Raw genomic sequence first — 17,232 nt, forward strand, 5'->3', positions numbered from 1 at the left:
ATTAGTTTGTAATTTTAATGTGGTTAGCATTAATCTGATAAACTTGTGCTTTATTTATTAATAGGTAGAAGACGTAAATCAAAAATTCAACAATCTGACCAAACTTGAGGAATCTGGGTGGCAAAACAATAACAATACAAGCAAAAAAGTTTTTCGGGTAAGTTTGTGGGTTTCTAATATAGACTCTTCTACTCTAAATTTTATTTTCAAGCTTTATAAACATTTAGCTTCAGATTTTTATCATTTTTTAAAATAAGTTTCATATATTGCTTACAATGTGCTGATTGTCTTTGAAGAAAGAAAGGAAATGAGCAATGCAAAATTCAGGATGGTTATTTCCGGAGGGAGGAAGGATAGGGGCTATGATTGAATTGGGGCTGTGATTGATTGAGAGCTTCTGAGTTGCTACATAGTGGGTGTGTGTGTGTTTGTTTTATTCTTTAAATTGTGTTTATACATTTTTTGGTAATAATAATGGTAGAATTAGATAATTTATATAATGCTTAGTATGTGACAAATGTTGTTCCAAATACTTTACATGTTTTAACTCATTTAATCCTCAACAATCCTCCTGAGGTGGGTACTGTTATCCCCATTTTACAGTTGAGGAATATGAGGCCCAGAAAGATTAAGTTACTTGTCCAAGGTGGAGCTGGGTTTCAGGCCAGACTTTCTCATTCCAGAATTCCTATTCTTATCCAGTAGGCTGTGCTTTTGTGTGATATATTTCAAAATGAAAGATTTTTTGGGTTTTTTTTGGCCATGCCGAGTGGCTTGCGGGATCTTAGCTCCCTGACCAGGGATCGAACCTGGGCGCCCTGCAATGTAAACGTGGAGTCCTAACCACTGGACCACCACAGAAGTCCTGAAATAATTTTTTAAATAGAAAAGAAAGAGGAACAATGGCTCTTTAGAATGTCTGTCTTCTTCCCTATACTTTGTCTTGTAAAATTTCCTATTACTTTATCATGATAACTTCCATTCTTATCTATTTGTAGAATTTTTTCTAGTAATGTTTTAAACTCAGAGTTTTTGATTCAGATGAATGCTTCTCAAACCACAGTAGAGCATTGCCAGTTTTCCTTTTAGATTTTAGAAAAATGTCTGTGGTTATAAAATCAGGTTTCTAGATTGGTACTTTATCATGCTATGTAATCCATAGCAAAACTGTTTTAAATCCTTAGGAGTTTAAGCTGTTACAGTATTAAAGAAACATTTTAATAAAATTATTTTACTAATTGTTATGACAGAGACTCAAAGGACATTGACAAAATTGATTGAACGAGTTTTAAATCTACTAAACAATGAAGGATGCTTGAACATTTTGAAGCTACTGTGGATATTTCTTATTGAGTACTTAGTCCTGGAAACATTAATATCATCAGTGATGCAGATAATGGCTGTATCAGTACAGCAGTATATCAGAGCCTTGTAATTCTGCCCCTTGTCACCAGGTGTCTCTCTCCTCCTACTTTATTTATAGGCTACTGTTAAGATATTGGACAAATAAAATAAAATTTATCTTTTACTTATACTTTGTTACCATTCCCTTCTACCTCCTATTCATTGCCTCTCATTCCATCACTTATCCTGTTTTCATCTTTCCCTCTTTTTTCCATCAGTTTTTAGGTATGTTTAAGGGTCTTATCTCTGTTTACATTAGGAAAAAGCAAAACAACAACAGCTAAACCTGTGAGGGCCACATCTGTGTACTGTGAGGGTACACAGTTATCTGTACCTCCCCTTCCCCCATTCCCATTTCTTTCTTCCCAGTCACAGACAAGCTTCCTGAAAAAGTTGTCTATACTCTGTCTTTATTATTTTGATTCCCACTTACCTTTCCAACTCACTGCAATTCAGCTTCACCCCCTCTATGCTTCCAGAACAGTTATAACCAAGGTTATTGATCCATTAATGCTGCAGTTATTAGGTACTTAATTATAAAATCTAGTCCCTCTGCAGTATTAAATACAGTCTACTCCCTCTTTCTTGAAATTATTTTATACTGATTTTCCTCCTACCTCTGTCCCTTTTTATCAGTCATGTTTGCAAGTTTCTTTCCATTTATCCCTTAAGTGTTTGTGATACTCCAGTTCCTACCTCAACTCTCTTCTCTCCTTCCATATTCTTCATGCGCAATCTTACCCACTCGGCGATGATTCCCGAATCTGTATTTCAAACCACTCTTACTGCTGACACAGTAATACTTTAAAATCTGTGTATCCCAAACTGAAATCATCTTCACACACATCGATGTTTCCCTGTCTCAGAGAATGGTATTATCATCCCTCCAGGCCTCCAAGATAGAAACCTGGCTATCTTCTGTGGTCCTTTCCTTTCTGTATTTCACCACCTTCATTCCACGTATCTAAAAGATTGCTAAGTCCTCTCAATTCTTCCTCATATCTCCTGAATCTGTTTACTTTTTTCCATTTTTCCCTCCGTTATCTAACTGCTAGCATCTTTTTCCAGTATCACTGAAGTAATCGCCTTCCTAACTGGCTTGTAACCCTCCAATCCATTCTCCAGGCTGGACACAGAGTGACTTTTCCAGAATGCAAATTTGATAATGTTAACCTCCTGATTAAAAATCATCAGTAACCTCTATTCCTTTGTCCTCTGTGTAAATGTAGCTCCTCAAAATGGTTACATGTGAGGGATCATAATTAGCTGTTACTTACCTCTTGCCAACTCCTCTGTGCTTTCTTTCATTCCTGGTTTTGCAAACATGCTATTCTCTCTACCTAGCCCTTTCCTCATCCCATCTTGTAGCCCACCTAGCTGTGATTTCAGCTCAGGTGCTACTTCCTATAAGCCTTCTTGGTGCCTCTGAAGGTTGATTAATTGATAAATTCAGCCCTCTGAATTTATTTCTAACACGACATTTATTCTTCTCAGTGTCCTTATTTAGCTCTTCCACTGTGAAGCTGAGAACTCCTTGAGGGCAGGAACTTTGTCCTTTACCTTTTGAACCCCAGCATTTTATTTATTTATTTATTAAAAATTTATTATTTTTAAATTTTTGCCTGCTTTGGGTCTTCGTTGCTGCATGTGGACTTTCTCTAGTTGCAGCAAGCGGGGCCCATCTTCATTGCGGCGCGCAGGCTTCTCATTGCGGTGGCTTCTCTTATTGTGGAGCATGGGCTCTAGGCACGCGAGCTTCAGTAGTTGCAGCACTCGGACTCAGTAGTTGTAGCCCATGGGCTTCGGAGCAGACTCAGTAGCTGTGGTGCACGAGTTTAGTTGCTCCGTGGCATGAGAGATCTTCCTGGACCAGGGGTTGAACCTGTGTCCCCTGTATTGGCAAGCGGATTCTTAACCACTGCGCCACTAGGGAAGTCCAACACCCCCCCCCCCCGCAAGCATTTTAGCACGTATTAGGAGCTTGGTAAGTATATGATGAATGTGTTGAGTATTTCATGTATGCCTTATTTGTTTTTCTTATAAGATGGTAATGAATCCCTTTAATAAGTCATAATTTCTCTTCACAGAAAAAAGTTGTCTCAGGTATAGTGAGTAAACCCAAACAGGATGATGGTGGAAGAATTGCAGCTAGAAATCGCCTAGCTGCCATAAAAAATGCAGTGAGAGAGAGAATTAAGCAGAAAGAACATGCTGAGGCAGCAGCCTCTGCAATGCCAAAGGAAGTGGATAAAATAGTGTTTGATGCTGGATTTTTCAGAATTGAAAGTCCCGTTAAATCATTCTCAGGTTAGTTTTTCTGCTGAGACTACTAAACGGAAATATTTGGGTTGGATGGGAGCTTGTGTAAGAGGTGAAAAATAGTTTTCACATGAAGATTTATGTGTTTTCTGTGATTTCTGAGAAATAACTTATGGAAGGTGGGTTTGGTTTAATTTTCATTTGGAGTAAAAATTTTCCTCCTATCTTTTTTTTTTTTTTTGCGGTACACGGGCCTCTCACTGTTGTGGCCTCTCCCGTTGTGGAGCACAGGCTCCGGACGCACAGGCTCAGCGGCCATGGCTCACGGGCCCAGCTGCTCCACGGCATGTGGGATCTTCCCGGCCCGGGGCACGAATCCGTGTCCCCTGCATCGGCAGGCGGACTCTCAACCATTGCACCACCAGGGAAGCCCCTCCTCTTATCTTTTTGAAGTACAGTAAATGTACCAATTTCCTTATTTTATTTAAAAAAAATTTTTTTAAATTTATTTATTTGGCTGCACCAGGTCTTAGTTGCGTCATGCGAACTCTTAGTTGCGGCATGTGGGATCTAGTTCCCTGATCAGGGATCGAACCTGGGCCCCCCTGCATTGGGAGCGTGGAGTCTTAGCCACTGAACCACCAGGGAAGTCCCCCATTTTCCTAATTTTAAAATATTGCAGTGTAACCAGCTTTTACTACTTCAGGAAACCATTCTTCTTATGATTTTCTAACTCTGGTTGTATTTTTCAATAGCTATTTTTCATAGGCTATCTTTATTAGATTGAATTTATTTACCTAGATTGAAATTATGTATAAGCCATATAATGAGAGGTCATAGTTGAGGTAATCTGTTTCTTCAATCTTGGTAGACTTTTTTTTTTTTTTTTTGCGGTGTGCAGGCCTCTCACTGTTGTGGCCTCTCCCGCTGCGGAGCACAGGCTCCGGACGCGCAGGCTCAGCGGCCATGGCTCACGGGCCCAGCCGCTCCGCGGCATGTGGGATCCTCCCGGACCGGGGCATGAACCCATGTCCCCTGCATCGGCAGGCGGACTCTCAACCACTGCGCCACCAGGGAAGCCTGACACTTCTATTAATGCTTTAAGTGCTAGATGTTTATTTTCAAGGAGAAAGGGGCTAAGTCCTCTTTAAGTACTAATCAGGAGAAGGGATTTTTTTTCCTATTATTTAACTGTGTCCACTTGGAAGATTTCTGACAATAAACTTGAGTTGCTACTTAATATTTACATTAAAATGTAAATTCATCACCTCAAGTATATTATTACCTCCCTGTCAATTTAGGTATCACACCTAGTGGGTGGTTTTGGTGTGTTTCCTTTACCCCAAGCAGCTGCACTCCCTGGACTCCAGGAATCGCCTCACTGCTAATGGCATGGGTCCTTGTTACTTACTTCCCAAGGATCCTAGTGGTTTCCATGACTATGGGCCCACCACTGTCTATTCTTTCAGGGAGCCATCTTGGTACTTATGACGAGAGAGATCAAGGTTTTTGATCAAAATTGATCTTTCTGAAATTGATTTTTAATTATAGAACTCAATAGAGTTTTAATTGTAGAACTCATAGTTTATATGAGGTTTGTTACAAGACAGAAGTCCCCCAGGAAGCCCCACTCATCCCGTTTGTCACTTCCTAAAGGCAACCACTTCCAATGCTTAAAGGAGTCTTGGGGTATTGTTTACAGCCCTCTCTAAACAAGGTGTAGATTTTTTTCTTGAATTATTCCTTTGATGTACTTTCCTTGGTTTTCTCTGATCTTTCAGAAACTCTTATCTTTCTCCTGGTAAATAGACTGTTTTTATCATTCTTTCCTGTACTTGTCATTTTCTTCTACTTCCTGAATTTCTTCAACTTTCCTGTTGGCTATCATGTTTTTAATTCCCAAGAACTCTTTCTTAGTCTTTGAATGTTCCATTTTATAACATTCTGTACTTGTTTCGTAAGTGCACTGTCTTATTTTTCTACAGACGTTAACGATAGCTTTTACGTATTCTCCCCTTGGATAATTTGTTCCAAGGTACTCTCATCTGTTTGGTTTTGGTTTCTGTCTCTTTTATTAGAGTCTTCCATCGGGTGTCTGATGATCATTCACTGCTTGCTCATGGTTAAGAGCGGGACTCTGCACGGCAGCGTGTGGGTAATAAGGTCTTTACTGTGGGGTGATTTAGCTGCACCATTATGCTGGGAACCTGCACATCATCACTGTATTTAAGTCTTTTCTCATGGGCTAGTTAGATTCCCCAGAGAAGATCCTTCTGAGCTGTTGCCTGGAGGGTATAATTCTGGCTTCCAGTCTTTCAGGAGCCACATGGGGGGAGGGAAACTGAGTGTATCAACAATTTAAATAATACTCATTTAATCCCCCCTTTACCATATAGTACCCGTCTCTCAACCTTATCCCCTAAACCAGAGATGCCCTGTTTCACCTTTTTGGGGAGATAAGCCTCTAGTTTTTTTTATCTTGGTGGTGGGAGGGGGTTGTTGACAGTTTCCCAGCTGTGCATAATGAGGAAAGGAATCTGGACTAATTGTTCTTTAAACTGACTTTGAACCAATCTTCCTGTTTTTACCTCTGCTTGCAGAGATTCTTGAGGCCACCAATTCTTTTGAGAGGTGCTGCGGTATAAACTGGGTTGATTCACATCTTTCCTGACTAGTGGCTTAGGATTTATTTTCTTGAGTCTACTAAGTAATATACCACTCATCTATCTATATTACGCTTCCAAATTTTTCTGAGTTTTGTTGTTTCTGGTTTAGTTTCCTTTGTCCTTGAAAATTATATTTCAAATTTTAAAAGCCACTGACCTTAAAAAAAAGGATGCTTTGTCCTTGTAGCATTCAACCTTTCAAGATTATCTGTTACTGTTTATAGTAGTGGGATGTCAAGAGGAAGCAGTTTAGTGTGTGTATTCAGTACTATCTTTAACTGAAAGTCCCAGGCATTGACTTTAACAAACATTATTTTATAGGAGAAAGGTAGGGGAATAGGAAGAATTTGCACTGTCTTCCTAGTTATAGTGAAAAATGAATGAAAGAGCTTTTTGGTATTAAGATGATTTCTCTCATCTTCTAGGACTTTCTTCTGAATGTCTTTCTCAACGACTTAGAATACCTAAGTCTGCCAGCAAAGCTGCGTCTGAGAGCAGGGCTGAGATGGGCGTTTTAAGACAAACCACATCACCAGAGAATCCTGATCCTCAGGGCACCAAAAGTGAACATGTTGATAAGACTTTGATTTCAAATATTCCTGGAAACAGGTATTTCTTTAATATTAAGGGTTTAACAGATGCAGACATTAAATACCATTTCAGATTGTTAACCTGGTTAAGTATGCAAGATATGTATTGTTTATTAAATTTCACAATGACCCTGTAACGTATAGGCAATACTTCTATTTTATAAATGAGGAAATTAGGGCTTCACATTTCAGATTGGTAAATGGTCATATCTAGATGGGCAAAGTAAATGCTGCAGAACCAAGAAGAAAAGAAGTAATATAGTGTTCTTTGTTGATAAACGGCCTGAAATTTTGGTGCTTGACAGATCTGAGCTCAAAACCAGCTCTATGACATACTAGCTATGAAACTTCAGGACAAGTTTAATTAACTCACTAAGCTTCAGATTCATCATCCACAAAACAGTGCTGATACCTCCCTGCAGTGTCATTGAGAGGTAGGCACTTTTGTACCGGCCATTATAGAAAGTACCTTGAGGTTGCTGACTTGACAGATGGCAGAGTGAGACAAGGGGGAGCTAATATGTACTGAACAATTATTATGGGCTGGATATTGTTCAAGGTTCCTATCATATATTATCTCATTTAATCCTCAAAACAACCATGTGAGGTACTAGATCTCCATTTTTAAAAAATGAGGAAACTTGAAAAGTTAGTAACTTACCCAAATTCAGCTTACAGTTGGTGAGAGTGGATGTTACCTACATTCTTTATGCTACATAGTACTGCCTCTGCAAAGATGCATCAAAATTACCTATATAGTCCTTGTTCGTGGAACATAAATGTACCAGAAATATAATAGGAAAAAGATACTTTAAGTAGGAAATAAAATTGTAGTCTGGAGCCAAGATAGGACTGTTGGATTTATTATTAATCTGGAGATGGGACAGCATTGAATATTCTGCCGTCACGCCAAACAAGGTTGTCAAAAATAAAGAACACCCTATGCATTGACTATTTCAATGGGGAAACAAATGAAAGTTTTTCTTTTTAAATATTTCATGGAACAAGTTATAAAATTTCCAGTTTTCAGTATAAACTAAAGTATATTTAGCCTTTGTAGGGATTAAATTATTTTAGATGTTTTACAAATCTGTGGATTATAAAATACCAATTTATTGTCATTTCTTAAATGCAAGTTACTTTACTTTGTGTACCCTGTAGTTCATTATCCTGTACTAAGAAGATCCAAAATTGTATTTAAGTGATATTACAAGTACTCTTTAAAAATTTTTTTACTTTATTTCTGATAATAGTCCTGAAAGAGCATCTTACAAATAAACAACTTTGTACAATGAAGGCAAAGTGAAGCTGAAAACCAGAAAAATAGAGTATATATACATATTTTTAAATGACTCCAAGAGGTTGAGACAAATGTTTCTAGTAAAATGCAAGTTAAGAACTTCAGGATTAGAATATATTGTGCTATAACTAGCTAACAAGTAAAGGTAGGCAACTCCAGCCATACAATAATTGAGTTGATGCTTTAATCCCCCAGAAGTAAGCTTTATCCTGACTTTTCTAGTATGTGGCTCTGGATTTGGCTGAGGTTCAAAAGATTGCCAGCAGACTGACCAGCACGGTCACAGCTTGTGAGCTTTCTGAGGAAAATGTGTTTGGTTTGTAAGGCCATCCTGAAGTAGCTGTCATCCAAAACTAATCTATTTGGAACAGGCCTGATTTTGGATGAGGCTGCATCTTTGACCCATAAAGGATAGTCTCAAAACACAAGTCAAAACATAGCAAAATGTTTAATTATCTGAGTACAATGCTGCTTTTTTCCTTTTTCAGGAACAGCATAGTAGAAGATGCTAAGTGTCCTGGATTACAAGATTTAATTGAAGTAAACCATGTAAGTCCTATACCAGTGCATTAGGTAGCCCAGTATGTTATCTATTTATATCATTATATATAGTAATTCCATAAACAACCTCCAGAATTTCCACTGGAAATCTAAAGCAGTCATATAGAATTACAGTTCTTATTTCAAAGACCTTTGGCTTGTTTGAGATCATAGTGCCAATTTGGTTTTCAGCTCACATCAAGATTATTTTTGTAAATAAAGTTTTATGGTATCACAGCCACAGTCATTTGTTTATGTATTGATTCTGGCTGCTTTCAAAATATAACGGTAGAGTGTTCATGTTTGTGCAGAGACTCTTTGGATCACAAAGCCTAAAATATTTATAGTTGGCTCTTGAACAACAGCATGAGGGGTTGCCATCCCTCTGCACAGTCAAAAATCCACGTATAACTTACAGTTGGTGCACCCCTTATACTTGGTTCTTCCATATTTGTGGGTCCGCATCCGTGGATTCAACCAACCACAGATCCTGTCGTATTTACAATTGTAAAGATTCTGCGTATAAGTGGGCCCTCGCAGTTCAAACCCATGTTGTTCAAGGGTCAACTGTACTACCTGGCCTATCACATGGAATGTTTGCCAATCTCTGAGCTGGACTGTTGGTACTTGCTGAGAAACTTTCCTTCATTTGTACTATTGCTGTAATATTATCTGATCTAATTGTTCAAGAAGCAAGATGGTAGGATTTACAGTGTTCTTTAGCTTGTGCTCAGAATGTCATCCTTGTATTATTTCTTATTTTTAATAGCAATAAGACTTTTTCTGTTTATTTCAATTTGGGGTAATTAAATGTAATAACATTTTTACTTCCAGGATGTAAATAAGATAAACTTTGAAATAAATTGTTTGCCTAGTGAAAGAATGAATTTGGCTCTCCTTGCTGGCAAAGCGGCAGATGATGTTAATACTAACAAAAAGGAAGAAATTTCAGATGTTGTGTATGGAATGGAGCTAAATTCAATTACAGCACAGGACGTTTTGATGATTAGCCCTGAAAAAAATGTACCATCACAAAATAACGTCTCACAGGAAGAAGAAACTAAAATTTCTCAGTCAGGTAAAGTTTTTTAATATATTTAAATGAGGCTTTGTTAAATAAATGAACTTGGACTAAAGTATAGATTATTATAAACACTTCGGGATACAGTTTCCAAGAATGAAGGTTGAGAAATTGGACACTTGCAGTAAATATCTTGTGAGAATTAGTTTGTGTTGTGGTACCCTACTATCCACCCAAACCTTTTGAGGTAGACCCATTAAAAATCAACAACAGATACTAATCCATATTGGATGTCAGCAGCACTTTACATTAGACCTAACTATGTGGCATCCTTTGTTGTTTGTGAAGACTCAGAAAAATTCCCTGAAGTTTCTTTAGTTCTCTTCTTTTCCATCAAACATCCTCAAACCTTTCTTCAAAACACCCTCTTTTTCTGCCCTAGTGCCTTTTCCTACCTACTGTGTTGTGATTGTTCAGTAGGAAATGGCTCTTGTATTTTTGTTATAATATAATGTGTGATGGTTTCACCTACTATTTTCATCTGCTACTGCATGGTGCCCTTCTGGCTGGGGTCTAAGGCAAAATAAACATTATAACCTTGGTCAGACATTTAAGGCACTCCAGCTATGTTCTAGCATCTTTTGGGTACCTTTAAATTACAAGCATGAGATTTATTTATAGAAGCCTTTTTTTATACTGAAATTAAGGATGAGAATTTTACAAAGAAATTTAACTACATTTAAAAAAATATTATAGCATAAGATGATCCATATTTTTCTTAGCATATGATGTATGGAATTTTTCATATCTTTCAAGGCTTTGTTCCTTTCTAACAACACTTAACTGCGAGAATATTACTTTAAAAGTTAAAAATTATTCCTTTTTGTTTTTCAGTACTGTTGGATAATAAAAGTCTCACTACTGAATGCCATCTTCTTGATTCAGTAAGTTTTCCAACTTGATTTGAAAAGTTCTTTATATTCCAGATTTGTTTTATAAAATGAATATTACTCACTTTTCAATTTACGTGCAAAGTTTACATCTTGTCATTGTTTTATTTACTCTGAAATCCACTTTTATTCATTTTTTCTCAAAATGGGAAAAATTGTATTGTTATATTAATACTTTAAAATATAGTGTGCTTTAGTATTAAACTCTGAAGATTTAATTCTCTATATGGTTTATGTATCAAATTTGTTGTGACAAAGTGGTTGAATACTTGAACATCTAATACGTAGCTTGGATTATGCTGGGTAGTTCTCAGTGATGTATGAAAAATATAATGCAAGATTTCTATACTTTTGAAGCTTACAGTTGGGGAGATAATGTCTGTCCTACCTTCAGTCATTGCTTATTTTCATTCTAGTTCTTTTAGATTACTATATTTATGTCCTGCTATTTTATTTGGAAGCTCCCCAGCCTTTACTTTTAGTGACCTCTTGCCTTTAAATCTAGTTCAGACATTTGCCCATCTGTGAAGCCTTCCTGTATAAGCTCTCATCTCTCGCATGTTAATTTCTGTATAGGCACAGGTGCACAATGCATACAGTGCACACATTGAATCTCTTATTAAGAGTATAATATGAATAAATGATACTGTATTCCTAAAACATATTGTACTTTCAGGAATCTATTTCCCTTATTAACTATAAATTCCTCTTTAGGCAGAGCTGTCTGATTCGCATTCATGGGTGCTGGCACTGAATAGTAGGGCATGAATGGAATAGTGCTCTCTTGCCTACTAAGTGTTTACAGCATTGGCTTTCACCCCCTACTGCCAGATATTTTTATTTCAATGATCTGTATTAGGACGTTTGTCAGGCAATTCTAACATGTGGCCATGGTCAACAACTCTGGTTTATAACCTTACCTTGAAACTTTCCAGGACCAATTGCTAAAATAAATCAGGGAGTGGCTTTGGTTTGCTAATCTTCGATCTCAGAATATAAAAAATTCATTAAGGCAAATGTAGGATCAAACAAACAATTTTTGTTAACCTCATGAAGCCTGGCAAATGCTTGGCGTCCTTAAGCCACTAATTCCTTAAGGACCTCCGAATATGTTGACTTTTATTATCTTTCGAAGATGCCTTCTTTGTATTCAGCCTTCTGGGGTGGCTACATCTCAGGAGCTGAACGGAGTGTGTTACTGCGACCACACTGTTCCTTCTTAGTCTTGGCCTTCTTTATTTATTTATTTTAAAAATAAATTTATTTATTTTATTTTTGGCTGCATTGGGTCTTCGTTGCTTCACATGGGCTTTCTCTAGTTGTGGTGAGCGGGGGCTACTCTTCGTTACAGTGTGCGGGCTTCTCATTGTGGTGGCTTCTCTTGTTGCAGACCATGGGTTCTAGGCGTGCAGGCTCAGTAGTTGTGGCACACGGGCTTAGTTGCTCCACAGCGTGTGGGATCTTCCTGGACCAGGGCTGGAACCCGTGTGCCCTGCATTGGCAGGCAGATTCTTAACCACTGCACCACTAGGGAAGTCCCAGTCCAAGCCTTCTTTTTTTTTTTTTTTAATTAATTAATTTATTTATTTATTTTGGCTGCATTGGGTCTTCATTGCTGCGTGCAGGCTTTCTCTAGTTGTGGCGAGCAGGGGCTACTCTTCATTGTAAGTTGCAGAGCACAGGCTCTAGGCGCACGGGCTCAGTAGTTGTGGCGCACAGGCTCCGTAGTTGTGGCTCACGGGCTTTAGTTGCCGCGGCATGTGCGATCTTTCCGGACCAGGGCTTGAACCCGTGTCCCCTGCATTGGCAGGCGGATTCTTAACCACTGCGCCACCAGGGAAGTCCCAGTCTTGGGTTTCTTTAATCCTAGGCTGAGACCTAGAGAGACAGGGATTTCAGCATAAGGCCAAGTTATATAAACCTGATTTAATCTTGTTCTCAGAGCTGAATTCTGAATGATTGGTTCTGATAATATGTGGTATTATAAATAAATCTGGATGTTAATGAATCATAATATTCTATTTTTGATACATTAGTAAAATGATTAAAATTGCTTCACAGTTATCATATATTATCTTGTTGATAAATCTTAGTATCTTAAAACTTAGTCTCCCTGTGAATTATTTTCCACTTCCATAAATTTTAGAAGTTATATTTTTGGATTTTTTTTTTTTTTTGCTGGATTTTTTTTTTAATAGGTCCACCTGTCTATTTTAGACCCACATTATTACTAGCTCTGTGCATCATTTGAACTTGAAGTAGGGTTTGAGAGGGAACAAAGAAAAGGATCCCAGCAGGATCACACTAGTAAAAGACCTATTAAGTACAATTATATGGACTAGGATTTGTGGAATCTGCATAAGTGGCCTCAGTTTTATTCATCCTGCATATGTTGCTGAAGTCCATTTACATATTACTAATCACCTTTTAAGGCGTATATTCCTAATATGCTTTTCAGTTAAAAAAAACTATATGTTTGAAATTAGATCCATGGAAAGTAGCATAATCATGTCATTAATAACTTTTTATTGTGTATAAGAAACGTCATTTATATTATTAGTTAATCCATTACTAATTTGCAATGTTGAAAACTTAATTGGTGAAACTCTTGATGGTTACTTTAGTGACTTCTCTAAATTTATTCTCTAGCCAGGCCTAAACTGCAGTAATACATTCACTCAGGTGGAAAGAAGACATCAAGAATGTACCAGACACATTCCCTTTGGTGGTAACCTGATTACGTTTTCACCTCTAAAGCCCCTCAGTGGAGATCAACCAGAAGAATTTTGAATTTAAAAATAAATCCAGACATTTTTCTTCATGTTATCAGTGCTGTGGTATATTCTTAGAATATTGAAAAGTTGAAGAATATGTATTTGTGTTCACTTCTATTCAATCCATTTATATAGTGTCATACAGCAGCCCTCCGTATACTGAGGGCCTACTGTTGGGGACTTGAGCATCCTTGAATTTTGATATCTGTGCATGTGTATGGGGGGGGGTGTCCTGGAACCAATACCCCCCACCCCAGGATTCAGAGGAACAACTGTATACTATTTCAATATTCAGTGTTCATCAAAGTATGTTTTAGATATGATACTGTGTCTCAAGGGAAGTGGGGAAATTTTGTATATTAACCATGCAGAATAAAAATGTACTGTGCCTTGCCTCTCTTGTTTAAAATGTATAAGCTTAAATGTTAAGTATACCTACTCAGAGCTTATGAACATTCTTTCATTTAATCAAAATATAGTGTTAAACTCTGACAGAAATATTTGCATTCCTTTATACTTTATTCTTAATTTGAACTCTTAAATTTGTTGATGTTGAACAGCTTTGCATAGTGCATTTTCCAGGGTACGTTGAGTTTCTTTAGATGAGCTTTCTGGATTCTGAAGTCAGTTTACATGCTGCAGTTTCACATGGTTAAATTATAAGCGGTTCCCATTAAATTCTTGTATTTTTTTTTTTCATTTTCCCCTTGACGTGACTGACAGCCTTTGAAGGAAATGCTGCCTTCCCTTAAAGAGAATTATATCAATCACTTAATGCGTTCGAAATATTTTCTCTTTTATGAAACTCTTAACTACAGGATTTGTAGAAGACAGGGTGATCAGAATAACAGAGCACCAAGATGACTCATTGTAGCTAGAGCTCGTCACCAGACCTGGATCCAGTTATTTCTGTTTGCAAATGAGGTGAGTGTTCGAGGTATTCACCAAACAAGCAGAAACTTTATGGATAGTCCTTTAAGGTGAAGAGTTTGCAAACAAGAAGGGAAAGCACATCTACTTTTGTTGTCAGAGGAAGGTATGTTAGGCTTGTGGAAAAGACAGTATTTATTATCAAGCCCACGTGAGCAGTTAGGAGACTATGTGAGGTGCTGGTTTAGAAGCATATTCTCAGAATGCCTAGTCTTAACAAAATATAAAAGCAGCTTTAACAGCCCATTAATGAATAATCCAAGCAAGACATTCAGAACAAAGAAACATTTTATGTAAAAGTTAGGGTTTTCTAAGGGTCCAGGGCCATGAACATGTAAAAGAGATGGGTACAAAGCAACCCAAGACTTAGAATCTATATAAAGCAATATGCAACAATGGGACTGCCCTGGTGGTGCAGTGGATAAGACTCCGAGCTCCCAATGCAGGGGGCCCGGGTTCGATCCCCGGTCAGGGAACTATATCCCACATGCATACCACAACTAAGGAGCCCGTGTGCCGCAGCTAAGGAGCTGGCGAGCCGCAACTCAGGATCCCTGGAGCCACAACTAAGGAGCCTGCCTGTCGCAACTAAGACCTGGTGCAACCAAATAAATAAATTTTTTTTTAAAATGCAACATAACAATAAAATAATGTTTGCCCTCAAGGATAAAGTAGATGAGAATAAAACAATATGAGTAAACATGATTTTTTGGTAGGTTTAATAAGATGTACTATTGAATCATTTAGAAAGCTTTTGGCTATTAAGTGATAATGAATTGAACTCGAATTGGCCTAACAGTAAGGAAATTTATTATTTCACAAGTTGTCAGGGTGATTTCAGGCACTTTATAATCAACAGCTCAGTGATGCCATCGAAGTCCAACATCTGTTCATAGTTCATTCTGGCATCCTTGGTGTCAGTGTCTCTAAAGCTGGGTCCTTTTGGAGTCACATGATGGTGCTAGTGGTAATCAGAGCTGTGTCCTTCCCTTTAGTCTGGTTAGGCCAGCTAATGCCACATCTCCATCTGCAGATCAGCTGGGGTTTGCTTAAACTAATCAGGTTTCCCTATTTTATCTGGGATTATACCTGGGTAAAACCAGGACTGTTAGGAAGCAGGGAATGAGTTGGGTAGGCAGCCATCAATGTGTCCTACAACTAGAGAGAGTGTCCTTGGGCTATTGGACTCTAGAATTATGAGGTATTAAGAAAATCTTTAAAGACAAAATGAAAGAAAACTGGGTAGAACAAGAGCCTTTCCAAAAAGAAAAAAAAAGGAATTTCCATTTATTGAGGACCTACTATATGACAACCTCTTTGCAAACAATATTTTATTCAATGGTCATAGTAACCCATTTTATAGACAAAAGATGTGTTATAAAATGTATTATACAGTTCATTTTACAGACAAAGGAACCAAGGCTCAGAGGATTTAAGTAATTTTGTATAAACCAAATTCCCTTTTTTCTCCATAGCTTACTATGTTCTTCTGTTTAATCACTGGAGTACAACAGTCAAGATCAGAACGTTAGAATAAGGAATTAACATACTTTTTGAAATGAGACGTGATGTGCTGCTCACATCCCACTTTAGGACTGAAGGACTCATTTTTTTAGTTGCTATAACTGCTGCTAGCAGACAGTCCTTAGGAATCATCCCGTGTGAGAACTGTCTCAGGTGAAGAAAGCCACTTCACCCAAGATCAGACTGTTTCCTAAGATCAGACTGTGGCCTGTATCAACTGACTGAAGTGAAAATATGAAGGCATCCCCCTTTTGACAGCTCTAAAACATCATCCCAGCTCATAACCCCTATAGTGTAGGCTGAGGCATGGATGTTCAACTTCTTACTCTGCCTAATTGTGTGCCTTCTCGTCTCCACACCTGTTGAGAGAAAGGGCACTCCTTCATAAACCTCTTGCATTCTAATCTCTTTGCCTCCTGGGGGACACAACCTGTGGCAAAAAAATACTTGAGAAGATGGTATTGTAGAAACAATAATAGATCAAATAATATTTGGTCTCCTATAAAATGAGGTGATGTGAGCACACCCTGGTTTTGAAATTATATTAATCTTTGGCCTTGCTGGTAATGAGGAAAGGCATGGTTGAGAGTATTACCAATGGGAACTATTAACTTTTTCAAGCTGATTACATTTCTAATTAAAAACCTACTTTTTTTCCCCTCTATAAATCTGGAGATTTCATAAAACCAAAAGAACCCACGGGAAGATTGTCTGATATTGGTATCCATTACTGATTTGAAAGCAGTGAAGTATAGTTTAGAGAGATGAAATAGTTAAAAGGAGTCCAGAGAAATATACCAGAATGCTACCAGTAATTGTCTATGGGTCGCCTATATGTAAACTTTTTCTTTCTGCTTTTCTCATTTCCTGAATATATTATGTTTCCTGAAGTAAGAAAATAGAACAATTTCTTTGTAGCATCTGTTGGAGAGGTTAATTTGGGGGTAGTATTTACTCCTATTTACTTTTTTTTTTTTTTGTCTTTATTGAATTTGTTACAATATTGCTTCTGTTTTATGTTTTTTGGCCATGAGGCATGTGGGATCTTAGCTCCCTGACCAGGGATGAACCTGCACTTCCTGCATTGGAAGGCGAAGTCTTAACCACTGCACTGCCAGGGAAGTCCCTCCTTTTTAAAAAATAGTTTAGCAAATATTGAAAACTTTGGGAGACTCTGATGCAGTGTTAACATTGCTACATATTTCTTTTTCCATTGAGTCCTTTTCCATTGAGTCCATTGCGCATTATCAAGAATAAACTGCCCCAATTAAATA

General features: G+C 37.7%; 1 protein-coding gene across 3 annotated transcripts in view; it reads left to right on the forward strand.

Moving 5' to 3' along the window:
- The window catches only part of DLGAP5 (DLG associated protein 5), a 39,101-nt gene extending 25,202 nt beyond the window's left edge, over positions 1-13,899 (forward strand). For 2 of the 3 annotated variants that reach the window (XM_067734876.1, XM_067734882.1), the window contains exons 13-19: positions 65-157; positions 3,492-3,711; positions 6,755-6,938; positions 8,708-8,768; positions 9,594-9,837; positions 10,675-10,724; positions 13,380-13,899. In XM_067734876.1, coding sequence (XP_067590977.1) covers positions 65-157; positions 3,492-3,711; positions 6,755-6,938; positions 8,708-8,768; positions 9,594-9,837; positions 10,675-10,724; positions 13,380-13,520 — 993 coding nt within the window. In that variant the 3' untranslated portion in view covers positions 13,521-13,899. The remainder of the gene's footprint in view (positions 1-64; positions 158-3,491; positions 3,712-6,754; positions 6,939-8,707; positions 8,769-9,593; positions 9,838-10,674; positions 10,725-13,379) is intronic. The other variant, XM_067734891.1, reaches the window with a different exon arrangement.
- Positions 13,900-17,232: the final 3,333 nt, after the last annotated feature.

This window comes from Pseudorca crassidens, chromosome 1, assembly GCF_039906515.1.
Source record: "Pseudorca crassidens isolate mPseCra1 chromosome 1, mPseCra1.hap1, whole genome shotgun sequence".
Taxonomy (NCBI): Eukaryota; Metazoa; Chordata; class Mammalia; order Artiodactyla; family Delphinidae; genus Pseudorca; species Pseudorca crassidens.